Genomic DNA, 23,303 nt, shown 5'->3' on the forward strand with positions numbered 1-23,303 from the left:
ATTCATCAGATTATTATTCATTAGAATACAGTTTCAGCACAGATCTGACTGCTCACTGGAACAAAGCAAGAGAACAAACATAGCACCCATTGTACTTTCCCTCTCTGTAACTTTGTTGATTAGATTTTGGGTCCATGGAATATAGGATTTAAAGGAAAATTGAGTTACAGACACAGTTTCTTTTCCAGGTCTGACTTTAGAGCAGGTTATTACATCTGTTTGTGTGTCTGTGTGCAGACTTAATAGCAGTGTAACCCCATGCAATGAGTGCGACATAGAGGCAGTCATGCGTCTAATAGACTTGACCCATCAGTCTTGTGGCAGAACAGGAGCAGAATCAACAGATTTAGTTTATTTCAGATTTAATGTACTTCAGTTCAAAACCCATGTTCAGAAGTCCATTCATTTCCTGTAGAAGTGGGCGATGAGGGGAATTTTGTATAAGTTTCCCCTATAGGCGTGCCTGGAGGGGTGGCTCATCCAATGGACACAACCAGTTCATTAATCATATAATACATTCCATATGGCACAATTTACAGTCAAAAATGTGATAGAGAGTCCTACTGTCAGGACTTATCAGCTTCAGTAAATCAGCCAAGCTGCTTTCATGTAAATGTGGACTCATGCAATCCTGTCTCCTAGAAATTATATATATATAATTATATATATATATATATATATATATATATATATATATATGCTATTGAATTGTGTTTCCAATTACGTTGCATTGGCATACGTAATCACTGCCTGACTTATGTTCACAGGCAACGTTTTTTCAAATTAATTAAGCACTACATTTATATACGCCCCGAGGCCAGAGAGAGGAGGTCGGGTTGGTTAGCGGTTGTACAAGATGCAGTGTGGTTAAAGCCCCCCTCCAGTGTATTTTGACATTTTTAAGATATTTCATATTTTTCTCATTGTTTTCTAATTGTTTTTTCCTCAAACAGTGTGGCTAATCAACATTGTCATTTCCTGACAATGTTGATTAGCCACACTGTTTGCCAAATAAATAACTTAATTTTGCGCTCAAAGTTCAAAGATTTAAGCTGTTGCTAAAATGGTTCGATGATGTATGACTATAGCAGAAGCTGCAGTCATTCATCGTCCTCAGCAAACTTATGAAGATCGTTGTGAGCTAGCTAGTCAACTTCTCTTGTATTTTACCATAATTGTAGCATTATAGCCTTAGTTATATCTCTCTGTCTGTCAGTTTGTCTTTCTAGTTACTTAGCTACCTTAGTTAGGTGTAGTTAGCCAGCCTAACTTATTGCATTAGCTAACTGAAGTCTTCATTTTAATTTTTAGTTTCCTCCACTTTAGTCTAGTGTGTTGTTTGTTTTCACAATGGCATTTGTGAACTGGTGCAATCAACACAGTGGATTACACGAAATCCCACCCGCAAACAAGTGTTGGGCTGTAGTGTAATCAGTGGTTGGACTTCGTTAGGCTGGAGGACAGATGACAGTCAAAGTGTCACATTTTCATCTGCAACGCACATTTTACTAAAGATTGTTTCACCAATGCAATGGCAGTGGAAATGGGGTATCAGAGAGGGCTGAAGTTGAGGAGGGATGCCGTCTCAACCATCAGCACTGATGAAATGGTGAGTTGTGCATTGTGAACTTTTTCAAATGATTTATTCACGCTAGCAAACTACTTGACGACTGATTATTTCATTCTTTCATAACATAAACAAGAAGTGTCTTTGCCCACCACCTCAAATATTCATAATGTTCAGATAAGACACCACTGTGTCTTATCTGAAAATTGGATTTCATGTAATCCACTGTGTTGATTGCACCAGTTCAACGCACACACTAATGCCATTGTGAAAACAAACAACACACTAGATATAATGATATTTGTGATCTAATTACCATGTTTTCCCAACTTACATGGTAGACTTACTGTCCAAGAAAAGGCCCTTTTTTGTGGCTCAGCTTTGTCATGAGTGTGCAGTGATCTTTTCAAAACAAATGGTTAATACCAGATGTAAGAGTAGTAGTATTGAGTGAACTGCTCATCCTGATGACATGACTGCTTCTGACTGTCTCCACCAACAATGACAGCATAAGTCATTTCTTCAAACACAACCTAAATGTATGTTTTCCTGATCAGAGACATCTTGTGGTGGAAGTAGTGTGACGTTATGCAATTGTTGGTTGGTTTTGCATTTTGAATTTCAGCTGATCGTTTTACTTGAAGTTGTCTCAATGGATTTGTTTTGCTCCCTTGTGGACTTGTTGGTGTCGACCTCCACATGGATGTAAAAATAAACATTAAATACAAAGATCCTGTTTGCAGTAAGCGAGCTGGGCTTTGTCAGTTGTATAGTTGAATCATAAACTATGGGTTTTTCTGGCTTCATTCATGGGAAAGCTGTGAACACTACAGTCTGCATGTTTGTGGTCAAAGGAGCAGTGACCATTCTTTTCCTCTCTGAGATGGCAGTCTCACTGTCAAAGAATATATAGATACCAGGAGTGGGGCTTGAACCCACGTGGGCATTTGCCCATTGGATCTTAAGTCCAACGCCTTAACCACTCGGCCATCCTGGTTCAATTCACTTTAGTACATGATACTTATTCAATACATGGTGATTGAAAGACTTTGGCAAACATGTTTGGGAAATATAAATCTTACAAAAGAAATTAAATGCCAGGAGTGTCATTTGAAACAACAGACTTGTGTCCATTGGATCTTGAGTGCAACTTAGCCATCTTGGTTACATCAGTGACATTCAATGTGAAGATAAAATGCCCTACTCGTATCTTTCCAGCAAGCTAATCAAGAGCATTGAGATGCTGTCATTTTAAGAGGATTGTAAACAGCATGTTGATTTGATACGAATAAAAATGTGTCTACTAATCACTAGGTCAAAGATCAGAAAAAAAATGTGACCAGACAAGGCCAATTTGTCAATGCAAACATCCTGAGGTTAAAAAAGTTGGAATTTATAAAAACAAACTTGACAGGAGAATGTGTGCACCTGTGCAGAAACTCTCACCCAGGCGTACGAACATTTTGGAGACAGGGGAAATTGGCAATGCAGATGGTGAGGTGGTGAATTGAAGCCAGACTATATAATGATTCCTCTCACACATTTAATTTCACATAATATCAAATGTTAATTATAGATCAACTTTATCATAAACAAGCCAGCAGTGTTACTTGTGCTTGTGCTTGTAGTGAGCCATAATTATTCCATGAGCACCTTTCAATTTTAAAAGATATAAACCAACTCAAATCTTAAGCAATTACATCTGTGATTTATTATTGAACTATCAATGAATTATTGAGTGCAACGTGCTGTCTCACCATCATGTTCCCAACCCCCAGAGCGCAGAGGAGAGGGCTGGGCTGTATGCTACTCACACTTGTCAGTTGTGGAGCAGCACAGTGCTGCTGAAAGGCCAGGATGATGCCAGGAAGTGGCAGGTGACATGATTCTGGAGAGTCTGGCTTGCCTTTCCAAGTCCAAATCCAAAGCCAAGATGACATCAAACAACTTTAAAGAATTGCAGAACAGAGCACTAATAGATTTTTAAAAATATCTTCTAATACTATGCATATATCACCAAGTACAATTTTACTTTTCATATAGTTTTTGTGTGTAAAATCGCTGCAGTGATCACATTAAAGAAACATGGGTATATTGGATTTTGGAGTAAATATAAATGAATACAGTGTTTATTGTATTTTAGATATTGAGTGTGTAGTCTTATCAGTCATGTATGTGTCTATATACAGTAGATGCTTAACAAATACCAAGCGGTGCCTCCACTAGTTCATACTCTGACAGTTTGCAGCAATGCGCTTCTTGGCATCTACCTCCATGTCTGACCACTTTGTTTAATTTTGGGAATTGTTTCGTTTGTTTCACCGATTGCATGAACAGCTGCTGCAGCCGTCAGCCTCTTAAACTTTCCTCATTTACTGCTGCCTTTCACCACAGGACTGTACAACATGTACATCAATATTCATGAGGGCTTTTGCATCGACCATTTAAAGTTAATTGTGGGCGCGTATGGGGTGGGATATGAGGTTTGTCTTTGAGTGCACATTTTTGAGTTGATTATGATTTATGAAAGGAAAAATGCATGCATTCGTGCATGTGCGCAGTTTTATAAATCTGATTATTTTTTGGCACATGCTGTTTTATAAATGATGCCCCAGATGTATGGAGATTAGAAAGTCAGCAAGGTTTAAATTTCTCTTTCAAGCTCTGTTTTTTCATTCATTACACAACTATTTCTGTAACCTTTCACAAGTACAACCAAGTGCAAGACTATGAATACCTTCCAGGAGAAACAGTCTGGAAATGTGTGCCATTAACCCCATATTTCAACGATATCGTGTCTTGCCCTTTTCTGTGACAGCAGTGCTTTCATCCTGTCTTTGGGATGAAAGCACTGCTAGCATAACCCAAGCCACAGTCTGTCAAAGCAAGCATCAGTTCTAAAGACATCAAGGGCTTGGAAGAGAGAAAGCGTACATTAACACTTTTTATTCATATTTATCATACCAGGAGTCAGGATTTAACCCACATAGCCCTCTGCCCATTGGATCTTAAGTCCAACACCCTCCACTCAGCCATCTCAATATTTGACCACGATACCGTACACCTTTGTAATCTTAGCTGATGGAAAGTATGGGGAAATGTAATGTAATAATAATTCTTTCCTTAACGTATAGACAGAAAGACCTGTGTCCATTGCATTTTGAGTGCCCGAAGCGCTCGGCCATCCTGGTGACACCCAGTGACAGTTATCCCACTGACACAAAATACACTGAACTGATCGATGCCTTTGATGCTTGAAGCACAAAGGAAAGTGTTGATTACTCATTTAGTCTTTGATAATTCTCATACGTCTCAACTAATGACCCAAAATGTGATTGTCTATAAGGATGTGTAAAGCTTCAAATATACACTGTGCACTCACATGAACACTGATGAATCAAGGTGCACAAAGTTGATTTCACGAGTTGCTGCATTTGAAAATACTCATACATTTAACGTCTTTATATAAATTGCAGTTTTAAGTCTTGCAGTGAATTGTGCTATTGCACCTCTGTTCAGGCATTTGCCGCCCAGTATGACAAGGTGTCTCTTGCTGGTAGTGACCTCTACATTGACATGAGAGTTAAGTAGATTATAACATGCTTTGTATGTGTGCTTATGTAAAGCATGAACACTACTTGTTGTAGCTTCAGGGACAATTTGGTTTTCCCGCAGTACATTCTAGATGTCTGTGTTTCCTTTCCTACATGGTGGAGTAATACCAGGAGTGGGATTTGAACCCACGAGGATCTATATCCATTGCATCTTGAGTGCAACGCCTTAACCACTCGGCCATCCTGGTGATGTGATAAGTTTTCTCATTGACACTTAATGAAAGTGACTAATGACCCAAAATGTGACAGTTTCAGTTGAAGTCAACAGCGCTTCTCGTCTTTCATATTTAATTGTTGCATTGAATTTGGCTGCAGCCGGCAGCTGTTTTTCATAGAAAAAGTCCTAAAGATCCATTGTACACTACCTGCCCAGCACCAAACAGCAAACAGACACAGTTAGTGACGAGCTGGTGAACATAGTGGAGCATTTAGCAGCTAAAGAGTGCGATATTTCCCTCAGGAGTTGGTAGAGAGAAAACACAAAACTAAAAGAGAGTTAATATTGGACAGAAACATGACTCCAAATGAATGATAATGTTGCTCCGTAACTGCTGGACATGTAAATAAGCAACAGTTTGCTAACAAGTTCAACATATCAATTTTCCGCTGCCCCCAAGTGGCCAAAAAGCTAACTACAGAAATGTAAACCTACAGGCTAAATAAGAACATGTTTGCAACCAATAAGTTGATCCTTGTTTATGTTTATGTGCTTAAATAGAATTGGTTTCAGGCTTAAATGTGTTTCATTGCTCTTTACAGTGCAATAGAATATTCATTCAGACTAAACAGACAGACTGAACTTACTTCAAAGCTCATCAACAGTCAGATTCATATGTGACAGAGATCAGATGTCACTATAGACACAGTGAGATTGATTATATGAACACTCACAGTCCTGAAATCCTGCCCATAACTCTCTCACCCACACAAACACTAAACAGTAACATAAAAAGCAGGCCAAGCACTACGAGGTTAGTGTGGTAATGTGAATTTAAAGTGGAAGCTAAGTGCTTTATCTCGAGGCTCCTGCTTACTCTTAGATTAAAGCAGTAAAGAGATAAATGGAGGTAAAAAATCACACTGTAGCAAGCTGACAGGTTGCTGAGTCAGGGCTTTTATCTAAATAAAGGGGAAGTTGCAGATTCTGTACAGTCATGTGTTTTCTCTTTAATATCCCTGCCTTGGTTTGGGTAAACACACTCAAACACTGTCAAATGCATTTATATAAGTACACACACTGAGCCAAAACATGCTTTTATGAATATAAAGACAGATTAAAAAAAAAAAAAAGGGAACAGTATAACATACACATAAAGCCAAGCCTTGCAAATACCAACAATGTAAAAGTGTGTGTGTGTGTGTGAGAAACCTCCTGGAGGTGCCAGCCGGTCCTGGAACAGATGGAAAACAACCAGTGTTGATAAAAATACTGTTACGAATCATCTCATGTTCCCGTCCTTCACTGTCTGTCTTTGTCTTAGTTTAGCAGAATGAAGTCTTAATGTGTAGCTGCAGTTCAGGAGGTACAGGGTTGTCAACTAATCAGAAGATTGGCGGTTTGAACCCAGAATCCTCCAGTGCGCATGTCGAAGGCTCCCAAAGGCTGCGCCGTCGGTGTGTGTCATTGAGCATTAGAACTCCTGATGAGCAGGTTGGCACCTTGCATAGCAGCCTCTGCCATCAGTGTGTGAATGTGTGTGAATGTGTGAATGTCAGCGTGTACAGTAGTGTAAAGTGCTTTGAGTTGTTGGAAGACTAGAAAGGTGCAATATAAATACTGTACATTAAACATGTGACATCATCAGCGTCATTTTACCTCTAGGTAAGGCAAGACAATTTTATTTATATAGAACCATTCAGACTCAAGGCAATTCAAAGTGCTTTACAAGGGCATAGAAATACATTGAAAATAAAACAATAATGATTTAAAAGCCCTGATTTAAAGAAGATGACAGTTTTAATAGACCTCAGGTATTCAGGAAGTTTGTTCCACAGGTGGGGAGCATAAAAACTAAAAGCTGCTTCACCTTGCTTGGTTTTGATCCCGGGAACACCGAAGTAAACTCGTCCCAGATGACCTGAGGGGTCCGGGTACGTCATAACATACAAGAATAACAAAAATGTATTTGGGACCCGAGACCATTTAGGGCTTTATAGACCAGTAATAGGATTTTAAAATCTATCCTTTGACACGCAGGAAGCCAGTGCAGTGATTGAAGAGACTGGTGTAATGTGCTCCATTTTCATGGTGATAGTGAGGACTCTGGCAGCAGCATTCTGAATGAGCTGCAGCTGTCTGATTGATTTTTTGCTAAGACCTGTGAAGACACCATTACAATAGTCTGTCTTACTGAAAATAAACACATGAACCAGTTTTTCTGTATCTTGTTTAGATAGAAAATCCTTCAGTTTTTGCTATGTTTTTAAGGTGGTAGTAGGCTGATTTTGTAATTGTCTTTATGTCCATAACTACACCAAGATTTCAAGCTTGATTTGTAGGTTTTAGGGTCATGGATTCAAGGTGAGCTTTGACCTCTACTGGTGCCTAGCCATGGATACAGATAGTCTTAGTTTTATTTGCTGATGTTTTGTCTGTCTCTGAGATTTCTGCCACAACCCAAATACAATCGAATGGAATTTCATTTATGGGGCTCACAGGATTGAAAATGACAACAGCAACATGTCTTCCAAAAGTTAGTGTTGTTGTAACTAAGAATATTTAGGTTTTCAGCTTTTTTGAGCTTCTTTCAACCACATTGTCTTCTGTGGATTAAAAAGAACTAATTGACCTAATTAACTAATGGAACCTGGAGAAATTGTACAGTATTTGTACATGAATTTAAAGGGAACCCTAACATTTACACTTTTCCTTTATCCAAAGATTTGATAAAATAATGTGACCACATTATGGACTTGGTGTAATTTAATCGTGACTGTAAACACTGCTACAAAATTGGGCCATATTAAATGTCAATCAGCACCTTGATAAAGCACAGTATTTACATTTTCAAAGCAACATAAGTCATCTTTACAGAGACCAAATCAAATGTGACAAAAATGTGCATTGGTTGTAAAAACCGCTAAACCAATTTATATGTCATGTATGTCATATGCCAACAAATTTTAATGAACAAAGATGAACTGTTGAGTTTGCAGTGAATCAGGACTCACAAGTTGCTTGTATAGTAAAAAGGATTTTGGTACCTCAGCATCAAGAACGTGTCTGCGCCCTTTGCCATAATTTTCCTTCTCTGATGTTCAAACCATTTAGGAACACATGAATATGAATATCAGTCCAGACCCAGAGTTTTTCACAGTTAACTTATTATTCCCTTTGAGGAGAACACTTGCATAATCAGATTTTTGGATGTTTTAGTGTCCAATTTTATCGAACAGTATGGTTTATATGCAACTGTCTTTATCTTTTACTGCTGACAGCAATGGTGCCAACATTATCTACTATTCTCTACTGTGTTTTCTTTCTAATAATAAACCACTATGTTTTCATTGGAAAAAAAAACAAATACTGGCTGTTATTAATTAACTTCAGTGGCCCACTGGGATTAGAGTTGCAACAGAAAAATTAATACTTGTAAATGCACTTTTTTTTTTAATATGCATTTTCTGAACTCCCTTGGTAGTTTTTGAGCCTTTGCCATATTTAGTATATACATATATATCATTACTATGCATTAGTTTTTTTTGTTTCTTTCTTTCTTTGTCTTTTCACGTCTCATCATATGTCACAATTTACTATATTTTCACCGCCTCCCTCCTCCAGATCCCCCCATCCCTCACCTCCCTCCTACACAGGACTGATGTCATGATGGTTACAGCGGTATGATATTTATCTATAAATAACACAGAGCGCTTCAGTGAAGCCCCCCTGGGAGCTGGATTCATTTAAAGAGCTTCTTCAAACAGACTGGCAGCACTTTAGAAGAGAAGCTCAGTTCAATCAGAGAAGATCTGCTGCTGGAGAGAAGTGAAAGGATTCTCTCAAAACTTTTCCATTTATATAACATGAAAGAAAATGCAAAGAAAGCAGTCTGTGAGGTAATGAAATTATCCTTTTGATCTTTCTGAGGAAGGGTGAAAGGTGTTTCAAATGAATGTCTCCAGAAGTCATCTTTCCAGTCAACATAAGGAAGTATTTTTTTTAAAAATTTTTTCCAACCAATAACCTCCCACAACTTTACCTGAATGCAAAAACCAATATTGAAACGAAAGATGTTCTATTTGAAGTCCTTGTGTTACACCTGACCCTCCTACCAGTGGCAGCTGGTGAAAAATGTTCTAGGTGGGGCTGTGCCATATTCAGTCGGTTTCAGTAACCATCCCAATACAATTTAATACAAACAAGATACCAGTGATCTGTGAAATAGTCAGTAATAGCGCATCAGGGGGATTAGCAGCCACACATTTCTCCGTTCTCTATTGTCTCATTTGTGTTCTCTATTTCTCTGTTTAGCGTGATTTTTCATGGTCTTGACAAGCTGCAGCATTTATTAACTGACACACTTTAGTCTGTACAGTACATTTACTGTCAGATTGACGACTTACTGCTAACCTTTTCCTCTGCTCCGCTGGCATTCACCGTCACTTTTCTGACGCTCGCTCTCTCGCTTAACCACTCACTCGCTTACGCACTGCCCTGTTCCTTAAAATGACTTACGCTGCCTGAAGTTTCCCAGGTAACGACACAGACGTTGACTCGCGTTTCAAAACAGCGCTGCTCAGAGGCTCCCAAAAGCTTTCCGAATGAATGGATGTTTGGTGTTATTTTTGGCATTTATAAAAAATTTCTTTGGCCTGGCAGGGGTTCTCCATGTGCTATTATAGGGGAAACACTGCTCTAGTAAATTACAAGGAGCTTTTTTCACATTTTTAAAAACATTCTATAGATTAAAAAATCAAGAAAATAATCAGCAGATTAATATTTAATGAAAATTATCATTAATTGCAGCTCTGATGTGCTCAGATAGCAGGTACATTACGCATCGTTAGATTACAGGGTCTGGTTTGTGTTTGCTTGGTGCACATTTCAGAAACATGTACAGTAATATTAGAAAACACAATATTAAGACAAAATACTATAATATATTCTAGAGCACAGACAGCCATATATTGCTGGACGATGTCTTACGCTAAGGTCAACTATATACAAAGAAAAATAGGCTCAGGGGAACTTGCATGTGTGTGTTTGTGTGTCTGACATCTAGTACAGGAATTTTTCCCCTCTGTCCTTCTGAGTGGCAAAACTCGCAATAACCCTGTTATTAAAGTCAGGAATGTTGATAAGTTTTATCTCCATGGAGAGCATAGCCAGAGCATTCAGGTGATCCTGTGTCATGGTGTTCCTCTGGAAGGTCTTGATCCTCTTTAAAGTAGAGAAGGACCTCTCTGATCCTGCTGTCGTCATGGGTGTGGTGAGGAGAATCTTGAGAAGACTTAGTGAAGATGCAGTGAAGGTTGTTTTCCATGAAAAACTGGAACAGAGTCAGTGCACCACTGCAAGCCTTGAACTCATCTTTCTCATAGATCAGGACACTTCTGTTTTGAGCTTGGCCTTGTTCATCATGGGGTGGGCCTCCACTGTGGTCTCCAGCGCTGAATCCACAACTTATTCCTGGAACATGTCTCCTTGCACCACAGTTGCACTGATGAGGAGCTTGGTGAAAGGGAACTAAGTCTAAACAATGACATCAGTATCCTCTCACAAGATGAGCATGTTATTTTGTGACAAGCAAGGATAGCTTACTGTTTAATATCAGGAATGTGAAATAACCACATCTAATCACTTCAGTTTCTGCCTTCCTCAGTAGCTGTGTGGTGAATGTAACCTATCACATGGCAAAACAAAAAAATTATATATAACTCTTTTATTATTACATAGGAATTGAAGAAGGCAGACAGTGAAACATAGCAGAGGGCACTTTTATACATCTTTACACATTAATAAATAATAAAATAAATAAACACCTAAACATCTAATTGAGTGTCTTGTAAACAAAACTATGTTACAGCTTACCTCTGTAGCTAACCGCTAGTGACACGAGTCCAAAACATGAGTTACCATCCACAATTATTCTTTCAGAAACTAACCTAATGGAAACATAAAATGAGTCTGTGATTGTGCACTGTGTTTAATAAACTACTGTAACTACATTATCATCCTAACTGCATTTCCTCTTCACTGTCTTTAAAATGTTGAAACAAGTATTTATGAGTTGCTCTGGTGTGTTCAGCCAAGATGAAGCACATTTATGTTTTTTTATGTTTTCCCAGCCAAAGGTAAATAATTATTTACCTGATTGTTTGCATGCTGTCGGTGAACCTCTTTCTTCCTTTGATGTAGACAGAGTCGATGTTCCTCTTCTGCAGCTGGTTAAACAATGTGTCCACGTGTGGCATGATCTTGTTAAAGAAAAAGCAGAAATCCTCATCTTCCAGTATTCTCACAAAGCCCCCGGCCTCTCTGACAGTCGGAGGATCAAAGTTACCACAATCTGATGGTGTGGAAATACTGTAGGAGGTCATCCATGCGCTCAAACACAGTGTTAACAGCATGACTGTGGAAGTTCCACCTTGTTGTCGAAGTTCCGGGAAGTCTGTGTGCCACCACTTGATCAAGCGTGGTGGTTCGCTTGAATAACCAGGAGAAGAACATAGAAAATCGATCGAGGTCTGAAAAAACAGTACTGATCCTGGGGATGTATGATGTTGCCCGCTGCGTGATGAGGTTCAACTGATGCGCATAGCAGTGGACGCAGTGTGCACTACCGTAGACATCCTTTACCTTGCACTCCACCTGTGGCTGCCCTCATCACAGCAGCCCCGTCATAGACCGGAGTGATTAGTCTGCTCTGTTGTCCCTCAGGGAGGATAGTGCTGTCAGCTGTCTCATCTGCTTGAATAGTGAGATAATTGTCAGTTTTTACTTCCTCCAGAATGTAATCTTCAAGAACTGACAGCATGCAGTCCAAACGTTCGTCTTTGAGGTGCCTTTGAAAATGGTAGCTGTCTTAAGGTGCTCCTCCAATACACTTTCCAGCGAGGCAACTGGATCTACTAAACCTCTGAAAACACAAGGGTTCTCTTAGGATTCAGACTCATTGTGGCCATACAAGGCCAGCTCAAAGGCCCCGCAGAAATTAACACGGTCAATTATCTTTGTGTGCCTGTTCTTCGTTGTGTTTCCTCACCCCAATCCTGTGGCCTTCATCCAGTGGTGTAGCGACTGGACGAAGGCCTAAATTTACGTTTCTATGTGAATATCTTGTGTCAGCAGTTGGCTGCGCTGCTGCACTGACTGGGTGATGTTCCTGTTGCCCCTGAAGAGATATTGAGAGAGAGGGGATGAACAGGAGGCAAATTTTCCCCAAAACATAATGATCCATATGTTATATATTGCACGTTATTGTGCATTTTAAACTTACACATACTTAAAATAGGTAATTATTGTTAAGGGTGGTGCCCTAGTGCCCTCTATTGGCCAGCTGCCGCTGCCTCTTTATATATAACAGTAGATTTGAATAAATAAATAACCTTGAGGAGCTTTGACTAAAAGGTTTTTCCCTCCATGAAATGGAAATCTACATTTAAGAAATGGACCATTTTGTTTGATGAAATGACTTTCTCTCTTTGAAAGGTGGGTGGGAGTTTAAAAGCATGTTTCCCCCAAATTATCAGGATATTTATAAGTACGATTGCTGTAAGATTGCTTGGTGCTTTCAAATATTCTGTAACCCCAAAGTCAAAGGTGTGATCATGTGATACTCAGTGCTTTTTTGTGCACTTGAATAATCTGATTGTAAACCACATTAAGGCATATCTAGGTTTTCAGCTTTTTTTTATGGCTTCTTTCTACTACAGTATGTTCTGTGAATGATCAAGATTGACAAATAAACTGTATTATAGGTTATATTGCGTGGACGGTGTGATACAGTACATTGTCACATAAATTTAAAAGGTACCATCACATCTAAACTTTATTTTACCTTATCAAAATCATTGTGTAAACCTGAAGAGAGTTATCTTTAGGTTGGAATTAGAGTAAGAATATATAAGCTATCCTACACTCTTCATTCATCTTTTAAATTACTCCAGAAGGTATCGTATGCATTAGTGATGCACCAATCCAACTTTTCTTGTCTCAATACTGATTCCAGTGTCTCAACTCAGAATATCTGCCAATACAGATTACTGAGTCAATACCAATACTCTCCTTTTCCAAAATTAAAATCTGTAAACCACACTGTGTGGAACTCACTGGGATCAATTTTATGATAACATGAAGCCAAGTATGACAGCCCGCCATGACTAAATGAATGCAATAATCATGGACACACAGAACTTTAATACAGCAAACATTTGTATTCAGTCAAATCATAGCCAATACCAGATCCACTTAATAAGATTACTATCAGCCTTGATAGCACTGAGGCTGATCAGACGGTGTAACCCTAGTCTGTAACAATTGTCTGATTTCTGTCAGTGTGTTTAGTGTAATGCAGTGATCAGTTGGATGCAAAATGATGGGTTTATAAAGGAAGTATCATGGTGGAAATGGTGGAAAACAACTCATTCTTTACAGCATCAGAACATTTCCACTTCTACACAAAGTGGCTCGGAGAGGCTCTTTACTGTGATCAAATATTCTTCATGACAGTAGTTCTGGTATTAAACTACTCATGTAAACCTGCGTTACTATGAACCATTTAAATTTGGTTGTGCCTCTAAATCCCAAAGTTTCCTTCCAGCTCACTGAAATATTTTGAAACAGCACAGTTTACAGTTGAGTTTCAAAATCCAATTTATGGATTTGTGGTTGCTATTACAAAATTAGAGAGCGTATCAGTACTAGTAAATTATTAATGTGTACTGGGAGCCAGCAGGAAGTCTGCTCAGTTAGAGTTAGCATGGGCCTGAAAACATGGAAGCCCGAAAAACATGTAATTGTAAAGATCGTGGGGCAAATTTAGACCACTGTATCCAGTTCTCCCAATACTAAATCCATTGGATATTCACTTTAACTGAGTAATTTGTGTACAGCAAGTTTATACTGTTAAACTGCTCTTGAGCAAAACACAAGTGATTCAGCTAAACTATAAATGTTTAATTTAAAATGTTCACTCCTCTTGACATTAACAAATGAACAGAGTGTTTGGAGACGACTACCTCTTTGGTCTTATGTAGAAAGATATTTGGCAGAAAATCCAGGAGAATTTTGTTTCCAAAAGTTCAATTTGCCATAAAAAGAAGGAAATCTTTTTCAGAATAGGGTCATTTTTGTTCTTTCTCTCCATTTCTTTCTCTCTCTCTCAGGTGTTCTCCCAGTCGATGTGAACATGGCGGCCGCTGCAGTCAGTCCTGGACCATCTTCCACTGTAACTGCTCTGACAGCGGCTACAGCGGAGCAACCTGCCACAGCTGTAAGTCACCTGTCAGTCAAACAACATCACCACATGTACAGCAAGACATAGACAAACGGAAAGAGGGAAAGAGAGAAGTAGAGAAGATCTGTGATGAGATTGATGAAATAAAAGATGAGGAACAACTGAGAGGCAGTGTGTCAAACTGAGTAATGAAGGAAGATATTTCCTCCCACAGAATTTCAACTCAAACAGAAAAAAATCTAGAAAAATTAGATTACATTAAACTCTCTCTCTCTCTCTCTGGTACAATCTCATACTTTCATTTACAGTGTCAAATAACAAAGAGTGTTTTTTTCCGCCTGGGTACGTTTCTGAAATGATAACTCTTAGACCTTAAGAACCTAATTCTTAAGGTCTAAGAATGTGGCGACATAGCTAAAAAAAAGTCTGACAAGGTGAGAAATATGAGCAGTCACACACTCAGACAAAACAAACAAACCCCTAAAAAAACAAAGGCAAACTACAAGATTTTTACCCAAACCGTCTGTGGTAAACATCCATTACCGTCTACAGATCAACTCTCTGGTTTAAATCTGACTTACTGTAATTGTACCTTCAAATAAATTAGTTTAATAAATAAGTAAAAGTAGAAATACTGTGGTATAAAATACTCCATTTGAAGTAAAAGTCCTGAAAATTCAAAATGTTAGTTAAGTATCAAAAGTACTTATTATGCAGACTGGCTTCTTTTCGAGTGTTATGTTATTGTAGTATATTTTATTGTTTGTTTTTATCACTAACAAAAACATATAAGATACTTTGGGTAGATTACTAGTAATAGCACTACATCATATTTTATTAGTGTATTATGTGTTTTTCTATAATAATAATACACTTTATTTTTATAGCACCTTTCACACAAAATGCATAATATTTTTTTTCAAAGAAAAGAAAAGAGCAGACAATTTAAACAAAAGTTAGAATATTAAAATATTTTATGTAAAATCTTCATCTGAAAAGCAACTAGTAACTATAAATGGCAAATAAATGTAGTGGAGCAGAAGTACAAAGTAGCATAAAATGTCAATACTCAAGTAAAGTACAAGTACCTCAAATGTGCACTTAAGAATGGTGCTTGAGTAAATGCACTACGTTACATTAAACCACTGCAAATAGGTTACTTCTGTTTCTCTGATCTGTTTCTTGCTTCATCTAACTTTCTTTTAGCAATGTTGTTGTGTTCCCAGATTACATTGGTGATTACCATACTAACATAACAAGTAGAAATGATGGCCAAAACTACAAAAATAAACTGTCATAAACTTTGTCATAAACTGGAATCATCCCGTTAATAGACTGCCCCCATTCGAACTATATTCAATCATTCTTTCTCATGCGGGAAGTTACAGTATCATATTTGTCGGTGAGTGATATTATGGAGGTTAACGAGACCATAGTTGTGCCTAAACAGGCAAATACTGAAAGGATAAAACAACCTGCAGCTGTGAGGTGAGCTTGAGATTTACTGGTTCTGTGCTGATTGCCTCGAGTCAAATCCTTTAAAGTTTCCCACACAGTTCAGTGTCATTTTTATTACTGTGAAAACCTTTTTCTAACCGCACTGATGTGATTACTAAAAGGTCTTAAAGCTGCGGAGAACAAGAGAGATAAACAGGTGAGCAGAGTGTGGGAACCTTTAGATATGGATTTGACTTGAAGGGCCTGATTCTTTGACTGCAGAGGATACACTGATGTATGTGAGTGTGAGACAGAGAGAGGAGGGGAGGAAGACTTATGGAGAGAGAGAGGAAGAAGGCAGGACTGATAAAGGCCTTTCTTTTATTTAGTCTTTGTTTTCCCATCAGTCATCACTGTCCTCTCCGGTTGGATTCATCTTTACTTTATGGGATGCCGCCGCAGAAATAAAACCTCAGATTATTTTCCTCACTCTGGTTTTGAGACTGTGATTTAGTGGTGATACATACGTATGAAGCAGCACCCATAATCCTCCACAGTCAGAGCTGATGTGTCGATGTTGATGTCATTTACGTTGATTCGACTGTTGAGGCTGATCTCATTATTTTCCTCCCAGCTGTGTACGAACAGTCCTGCGAGGCGTACAAACATAACGGCAACACGTCGGGACATTTTTATATTGATGTGGACGGCAGCGGACCAATCAAACCACAGCTGGTCTACTGCAACATGACAGGTGACACACACACACACACACACACACTTTCACTCCCCCTCGTCATCCCATCATCACTCAGTGTTTTTTATGATTAACATTTACATAATTGTAAATGATGATGCTCTGATCCACTTTATCTTCCATCCCAAGCTCCTTCTACCCCAATCTCTCCTTCTCCCTTCATCCCTCTGAGTCTCAATGCTTCATGTCATTTGTATAATCATATGAATATAAATAACGATGACACTCCGTCTTTCTTTGTCTCACTGCTTCATATAATTTGTTGACTTTAATATATCTAAATAGTGATGATAATCCTCATTTTTTTTGATCCTCTGTTTTCTGCTTCCTGTTTGTTTAACTGCCATTCAAGTTCAAGATGTTCTATTCATTTATTTGTACAAGGTAGCCTGGTTAAGTATGTTCATTTATAACCCTGCTAACAGTTACACAGGGAAATAAAATAACAACAGTTATTACAGATAATAGGAGGAACAGACAATAAATAAGAAAAGGCCCAAATGAAACAGTTAATAAGCAGGTGAAGGAGGATTACTGAGCGATATACAAGTGTTTTGATTTGCAGAACCAGGGAGGGGAGGTCAACGGCTAACCCACAAATGCACCTACCAATGCCTCTTAAGTTCAGTAATTACACGTACTGTACCAGCACAGACTCCAAGAAGTCACTAAGCAGGATGCTGGTAACCACGAAACACAATTTGAAGTTTTTACATTTCATTTTATATATGGTTTAAACAAACGAGATACAACATGGTAATTAGTAAGTTTTAGAGGAGTTAGTGGGTATATTTTTGGGCTAGCTGTTTCCCCCTGCGTCCAGTCTTTATGCTAAGCTAAGCTAAGATAAGCTAAACTAAGCTAAGCTAAGCTAAGCTAAGCCAAGCCAAGGGCCTGTAATAAATAAATAAAAACTTTTTGTCTTTTCTTTAATAGTTCATGACTCACAAAGGCAAGTGTATGACACAATATATAGGAGAGATGAGGCCATATAATAATCAATAGCAGCAATTAAGCAGGTAATCAATAAGAATAATCATTATCTATCTATATATCTATCCCCCACCAGAGGAGAACACATGGATGGTGATCCAGCACAACAACACAGAACTGACCAGACTCAGACCGTCTCCAGGTAGAAATCAGCACTCAGTCCACTTTGACTACTCGACTGAAGAGGAGCAGCTATTGGCCGTCATCAGCCAATCAGAGCACTGCGAACAGGAACTGTCCTACCACTGCAGGAAGTCCCGCCTCCTCAACACTCCAGGTGAGGCCTGTTTGTTTATCCAAGAAAGGTGTGCTGCATATATCCTCCTATATTAGATTGACATTATATTATATTAAATATACATTACATTATATATAGACAGCTGCTCACCTGGAAGAACTGGGACCTGGGGCTAAATTAGTATGGCTGTTAACTAACATTATGAAATAAATGTTGATTGCACAGTGTAATGGCTGTAGAATAACGACACCATCAGCATTTAGATTGGTTCCCTATAAGCTTGCTTTCACTATGCAATTCTGTTTGGCACCAGGTAAAGAAAGCTCGATTTACGGCACAAATGTGTTTGTGTGTGAAGTGCGTCAACCATTACGCAACCAAAAGAGGCGGAAGATAGCGCTTTTGTTTTCCCCGGTAGCTATCAATAGCTATATCTCATATATATATAATAATTTGTTAGGTGGCCAACCTCTTTCTATTGTGTTATTGCTACATGTTAAATGTGGAATAGTACACAGTTAGATCTGATGGCACACTACTTATATCTGCGTACACCACATTTTAGTTGCATTGAGTATACTACATGAATAAACTTGTCTTTTGATTTCTATCGGATTTTCTTCCCATAAGCTACGGTAGCTCAGTTAGCTAAGCTACCAGGCCTACAGCCAGACAATACTGGATCTTGGATCTCTCCTCAACACAAACTAAAGAATTTTTATCTGCTTTCATGTCTCCATTATAGACTAAATGATGAACAAACTCACGCCTTTTCTCCTGTCTTCTTCTAACGTTACTCCCCCTCCACTCCAACACCAACTCCTGCTGTAGTTACTTGTTTGTGCGAAGCAATGTTACTCAAACTATGTTTTTACTATGAAATGCACAACATTACAATAGCTTTTGCCTGTTCCTAAATTCAATATAAAATTGTGACAATTTCAATTTACCTCTGTAGTGACCCTGCTTTTTTCATCTCTATTATTTCCAAAGTGGTGTTGATCATTTTTTCACAGAGCTAGACTCTGAGGAAAATGGAAAGTGATCCAGTTGTCTTTACGACAGCAGCGTAAACAATAATACCCCTTGGAAATGCTGGGGGTCAAAAAGTAAAAGTAAACTTTTACTTTTTCATTAAGCAAAAGTTAATGAAAGCTTAGTTAGGCAGACTCTCTAAAGTAAGACTCCACACGTTTTTCTCTTTCTCAATCACAAAGAACAAAATAATTACTGTCCTTGCTCCAAACTTATTGCAAGTTGCAGGGATTTTCTCGGCTTTTAGAAATGATTCAGACAAATTGATTGTGTAGGATTTTTACCTCATCCTTTTAGAATGAGTATTGAGTTCGAGCATTGTTTTCTTTGTTAGTCATGTGTTGTCTTGTATTGACTCAGAGGTGGTGAGAATCACTTTGATTGCCAAGTTAAATTGAATTTGTTTTGGTAGCAGTGAGTACAACACCTTACACTTTCAAAGTTCATATACAAGAACAACAGCCGTGCTGACGACATGGCTCTGTGGATGGTAATGATAAAGTCAATTGGCTGGTCAGTCCAACACTTTGGTCCAGACCGAAATATCTCAACAACAATTGAGTAGATTACCATGAAGTTTTGTACAGACATTCATGCTCCCCAGTAGAAGAATCTTTATGACTTTGGTGATCCTCTGGCTTTTCCTCTTGTACTGACATCAGGTTGAAGTTTTCAGTTATCTAGTGAAATATCTCTACATGTACCAGGTGGATTAACATGAAATTTTGCAGATATTCATTTCTCCCTCAAGGTGAATTCTGATATGTTTAGTAAACCTTTAAGTTTTACACATGTGTCAGCATCAGGTCAAAACTAATGACATTCCCATCAGCCTCAGCTGCACTATTTAGTGCTAATTACAGTTAGTACAAATGTTAGCATGCTAATATGCTACACCAAGGCCAGGCTATTTATTTTTTCACTAAGATGGCAACCATGGTAAACATAACACCTGCTAAACATAGGTATGTTAGCACTTAGCTAGCTAGCGTTAGCATTTTAGCACCTGTTCAGTCTCACACACTTCGTTTTATTAAAAGATATGTGCATTTCAGCAGCATATAGTAGCTCTGAAACAGTGAGTCAATCATTGAAAAGTCAATAGACAGAACTTTGACAACAAAATAAACGTTTTAAGCCAAGAAAACTTTTGATTGCCAGTTATCCAGTGGACATCCATTGATTGTGAAAACACATCCTCAAAGTTCCCTCTTCTCCTGTGGTACTACAAAGACTATGTATAAGAGAGAGGTTCCAGTGGGAGCGTAAAAACAAAAGCTATGAGAGATGAAGCAACTTTTTATCTTGGGGGAGGCCTAATAAAGTGATGGATGAAAGTAGTGAAAGTGTTAGAAAAGAAATGGGTAGAGAAATAGAAGTTCCATTATAAAGGCTCTTCTCTGGGAAAATAAAGAGGTGCTGACTCAGCAGAGACCTTTCCAATCACCTTCTCTGAGACCTCTCCACCTACGCACTCTCACAATGTGAAATACACTTTTCACAGTATACCATCATCGCCCTCCATCCAAAAACAATATATTCAGTGTTAGGGTGGGAGCTGGCAAACATCCCTCTGTTTCATCATGGGAGGCTGGGAGATGGAGACACCATAAAACAGAGAGAAATTTCTGTGCGTCAGCTATTTTCTCACAACAGAGTTCATCTTACGACACAACAGCATGGCTTACAGTGTAGAGAGTGACTCTGAGGTACAACTTTTGTATCAGGTGTAAGAGCCTCCAGTGACATGTGAATAGCGGTTTCTCCAAGTTTGACCAAGAAAAACAAGCTGCGTCATTCAGATAATTCACTTTTTGTTGTTTTGGTTTCCCTATAACATGATGTTATTTTAAGTCATTGCATCAAGCTGTAATCAGGTTGCAGTACAGTAACTGAAAGTAAACAGAGACACTCAATCAGACAAGTTCAAATGTATCATCCAACACCAACAATTGATGCGTGTGTCCTCCGAGCACCGTTTCTGAGGCTAAAATCTTGTTGTTGAGAAACTGGGAAGCTTTTAATGGCTATGATCAACTTTTCCTCCATAACACAATTATGAAACCGTGAAACCTCATAGCCCAAAACATCTTTAGGTACATATTCATCCGTATATGGGTCACCTTTTTTGCTAAGCTCTAGAAAATGATTCAATCCAATGACATTTGGAAAGTGGCCACGCCAAACAGCCAGCACTGGTATGTCTCACCTGACATGACATTTAAAAATTCTATGTACTGTGAAATACAGAGAGATTTACCTTTCAGTGACAGGCTTAATCACCATTGTGTGAACTTGTTTGGCAAGTGCTTGAATGTAATGGGCGTTCATTTATATGTAAAAGTTTCAACTACAGTAAGGGTGCTATTTGTGTGTGTGTGTGTTTCAGAGGGGTCTCCGTTCAGCTGGTGGCTCGGTGGTCCCGGCTCCGGACGTCTCCAGACTTACTGGGGCGGAGCTCAGCCAGGCAGCCAGCAGTGTGCCTGCGGCCTGCAAGGCGACTGTGTGGATCCACAACACTACTGCAACTGTGACGCTGACCGCTTGGAGTGGTACTGAACTTAAATAAATACATAGACAAGTTTATGATTATTATATGTTGAATGATTAGTGCTAGTTTGCTCTTGTTGGTGTTGACAGGCAAATACATGCCAAACTAGATGGATATTTGTTTATAAATTCACTCAAATACAACAGCATTTATAGTAGATTTTACATTTGTGAAACTCTTTAGCTGTTGTAATTGTTTCTTCCATCTTTCTGTCATCTCCCAGTCCAAACTGTCAGACTGCGTAATGCTGACACTGTTTTTACAGACCATTCATTAGATTCTCACAGCTGTATACGCGTAGACGCGTACTGTATATGATTAATTCTCACCTGACAACAAGATTGACATGTAGATTACAGAAGGCTGCACATTGGCGTAAATGGACAGAGCTGCTCACTCAGCTGTCTGCAGTGTTCATTTTGGAAAAAGCTTTCACAGAAATGGGCAGAGGTGGAGTGTTGAGTGTTGAGCTTTGATACGATCTGGCTCACATTTAAAATTATGAAACATTGTCTGACACAAAACAGGTTGTGTCAGCTTGTTGATACTCTTGTAGTACTTAGCTTTACAATTTGAAGTCACTTCTGCTTCCACTTTCTTCCTTTTTAATGTTCTCCTCCTCCTCTTCTTTCCTTTCGTTCATCTTCCATGTCTTCTTCTTTTGCAATTACTCCTTATTGTATTTTTCTCCTCTACTTCCTTCAATCTTCTTTCCTCTTACTTTTCCTGTTTCTCCCTCCTCTTCCATACTTCCATATCCTCCTCCTTCTTCTCCTTTATCTTTCCCACTTTCTCCTCCTCCTTCCTCTTCTTTTTATGTCTTCCACTCCTTCTTCATCTCCTTTTCCTTCTTCATCTTCTTCATCCCTCTTTCTCCTCATGCTCCTGCTTCTTCTTCATCCCCTTCCCCGTTTCTTTTCTGTCTCTTTGTCCCCCTTCTTTTTCATTGTCATCTCTTCCCTCTTTTTTTCCTCCACTCTACCTCTTCCTCTCTTTTCATCCGCTTTCTTTTCTGCCTCTTCCTCCTCCAGGACTGAAGACTCTGGCCTGCTGACCCATAAGGACAGCCTCCCCATCAGGTCTCTACTGCTGGGTGACATCCAGAGGCCGGGGTCAGAAGCTGCCTACAGGGTGGGACCTCTCCGTTGTCATGGAGACAGTAAGTCCTGCTCAGTGCTGTGGTTGCTTGGTTACACTTGATGGGGAGATGACAGAAATCCTCGTATTATGGGAAATTTTAATTTGAATGATCCACATCCAACCAATCAGCGATCTACTACTATCAAGCAACAAATTATTAATAATAACTCGTTATTTTTGAAAGGCTAATTCTCTGAGGCTTGTTGTTGACGTGGAAATACAGGATAAGGTGTTTAATATTTTATTCCACCTGCCAATTATGTGCTAAACGAATTCCTCTGGGTACAGTAACTCAACATCTAGTAGCTAATTATCATTAGCAGGACTGTTGCTAATTCATATTTCCTTTTAAGTTTTCACACTCTTTATTCTTGCTTCTCATTAAATGAGTTACAAGGTAAATCGAAGTAGCATGCTGCTTTTCCTTCTTTCAATTATTTGTAATTACAGTCATTCTGTATCATCCCAAGTTGATAGATAAATAAATGTTTGGCATGATTAGTCAAATGAGTAACAGAAATCATACCCTTGTGTAAGCTAATTAGCTGAGGCTCATTTGTTTGCTACGTGATT

General features: G+C 38.7%; 1 protein-coding gene and 2 non-coding genes across 5 annotated transcripts in view; 1 reads left to right on the forward strand and 2 right to left on the reverse strand.

Annotated features, from left to right (window-relative positions):
• LOC137194591 (contactin-associated protein-like 4) overlaps positions 1 to 23,303 on the forward strand; it is a 134,543-nt gene that overhangs the window by 79,096 nt on the left and 32,144 nt on the right. For all 3 annotated transcript variants that reach the window (XR_010930987.1, XM_067606640.1, XM_067606639.1), the window contains exons 11-15: positions 14,509 to 14,615; positions 16,651 to 16,770; positions 17,843 to 18,043; positions 21,429 to 21,591; positions 22,622 to 22,749. Coding sequence is in view for 2 of the 3 variants with exons in the window: in XM_067606640.1 (XP_067462741.1) it covers positions 14,509 to 14,615; positions 16,651 to 16,770; positions 17,843 to 18,043; positions 21,429 to 21,591; positions 22,622 to 22,749 (719 nt within the window). In the remaining variant the exon portion in view is untranslated. The remainder of the gene's footprint in view (positions 1 to 14,508; positions 14,616 to 16,650; positions 16,771 to 17,842; positions 18,044 to 21,428; positions 21,592 to 22,621; positions 22,750 to 23,303) is intronic.
• On the reverse strand, positions 2,482 to 2,564 carry trnal-uaa (transfer RNA leucine (anticodon UAA)). Its single transcript has one exon. It is a non-coding gene; the product is annotated as a tRNA-Leu (tRNA).
• trnal-caa (transfer RNA leucine (anticodon CAA)) lies at positions 5,287 to 5,369 on the reverse strand. The gene has a single exon. It is a non-coding gene; the product is annotated as a tRNA-Leu (tRNA).

This window comes from Thunnus thynnus, chromosome 12, assembly GCF_963924715.1.
Source record: "Thunnus thynnus chromosome 12, fThuThy2.1, whole genome shotgun sequence".
NCBI lineage: Eukaryota > Metazoa > Chordata > Actinopteri > Scombriformes > Scombridae > Thunnus > Thunnus thynnus.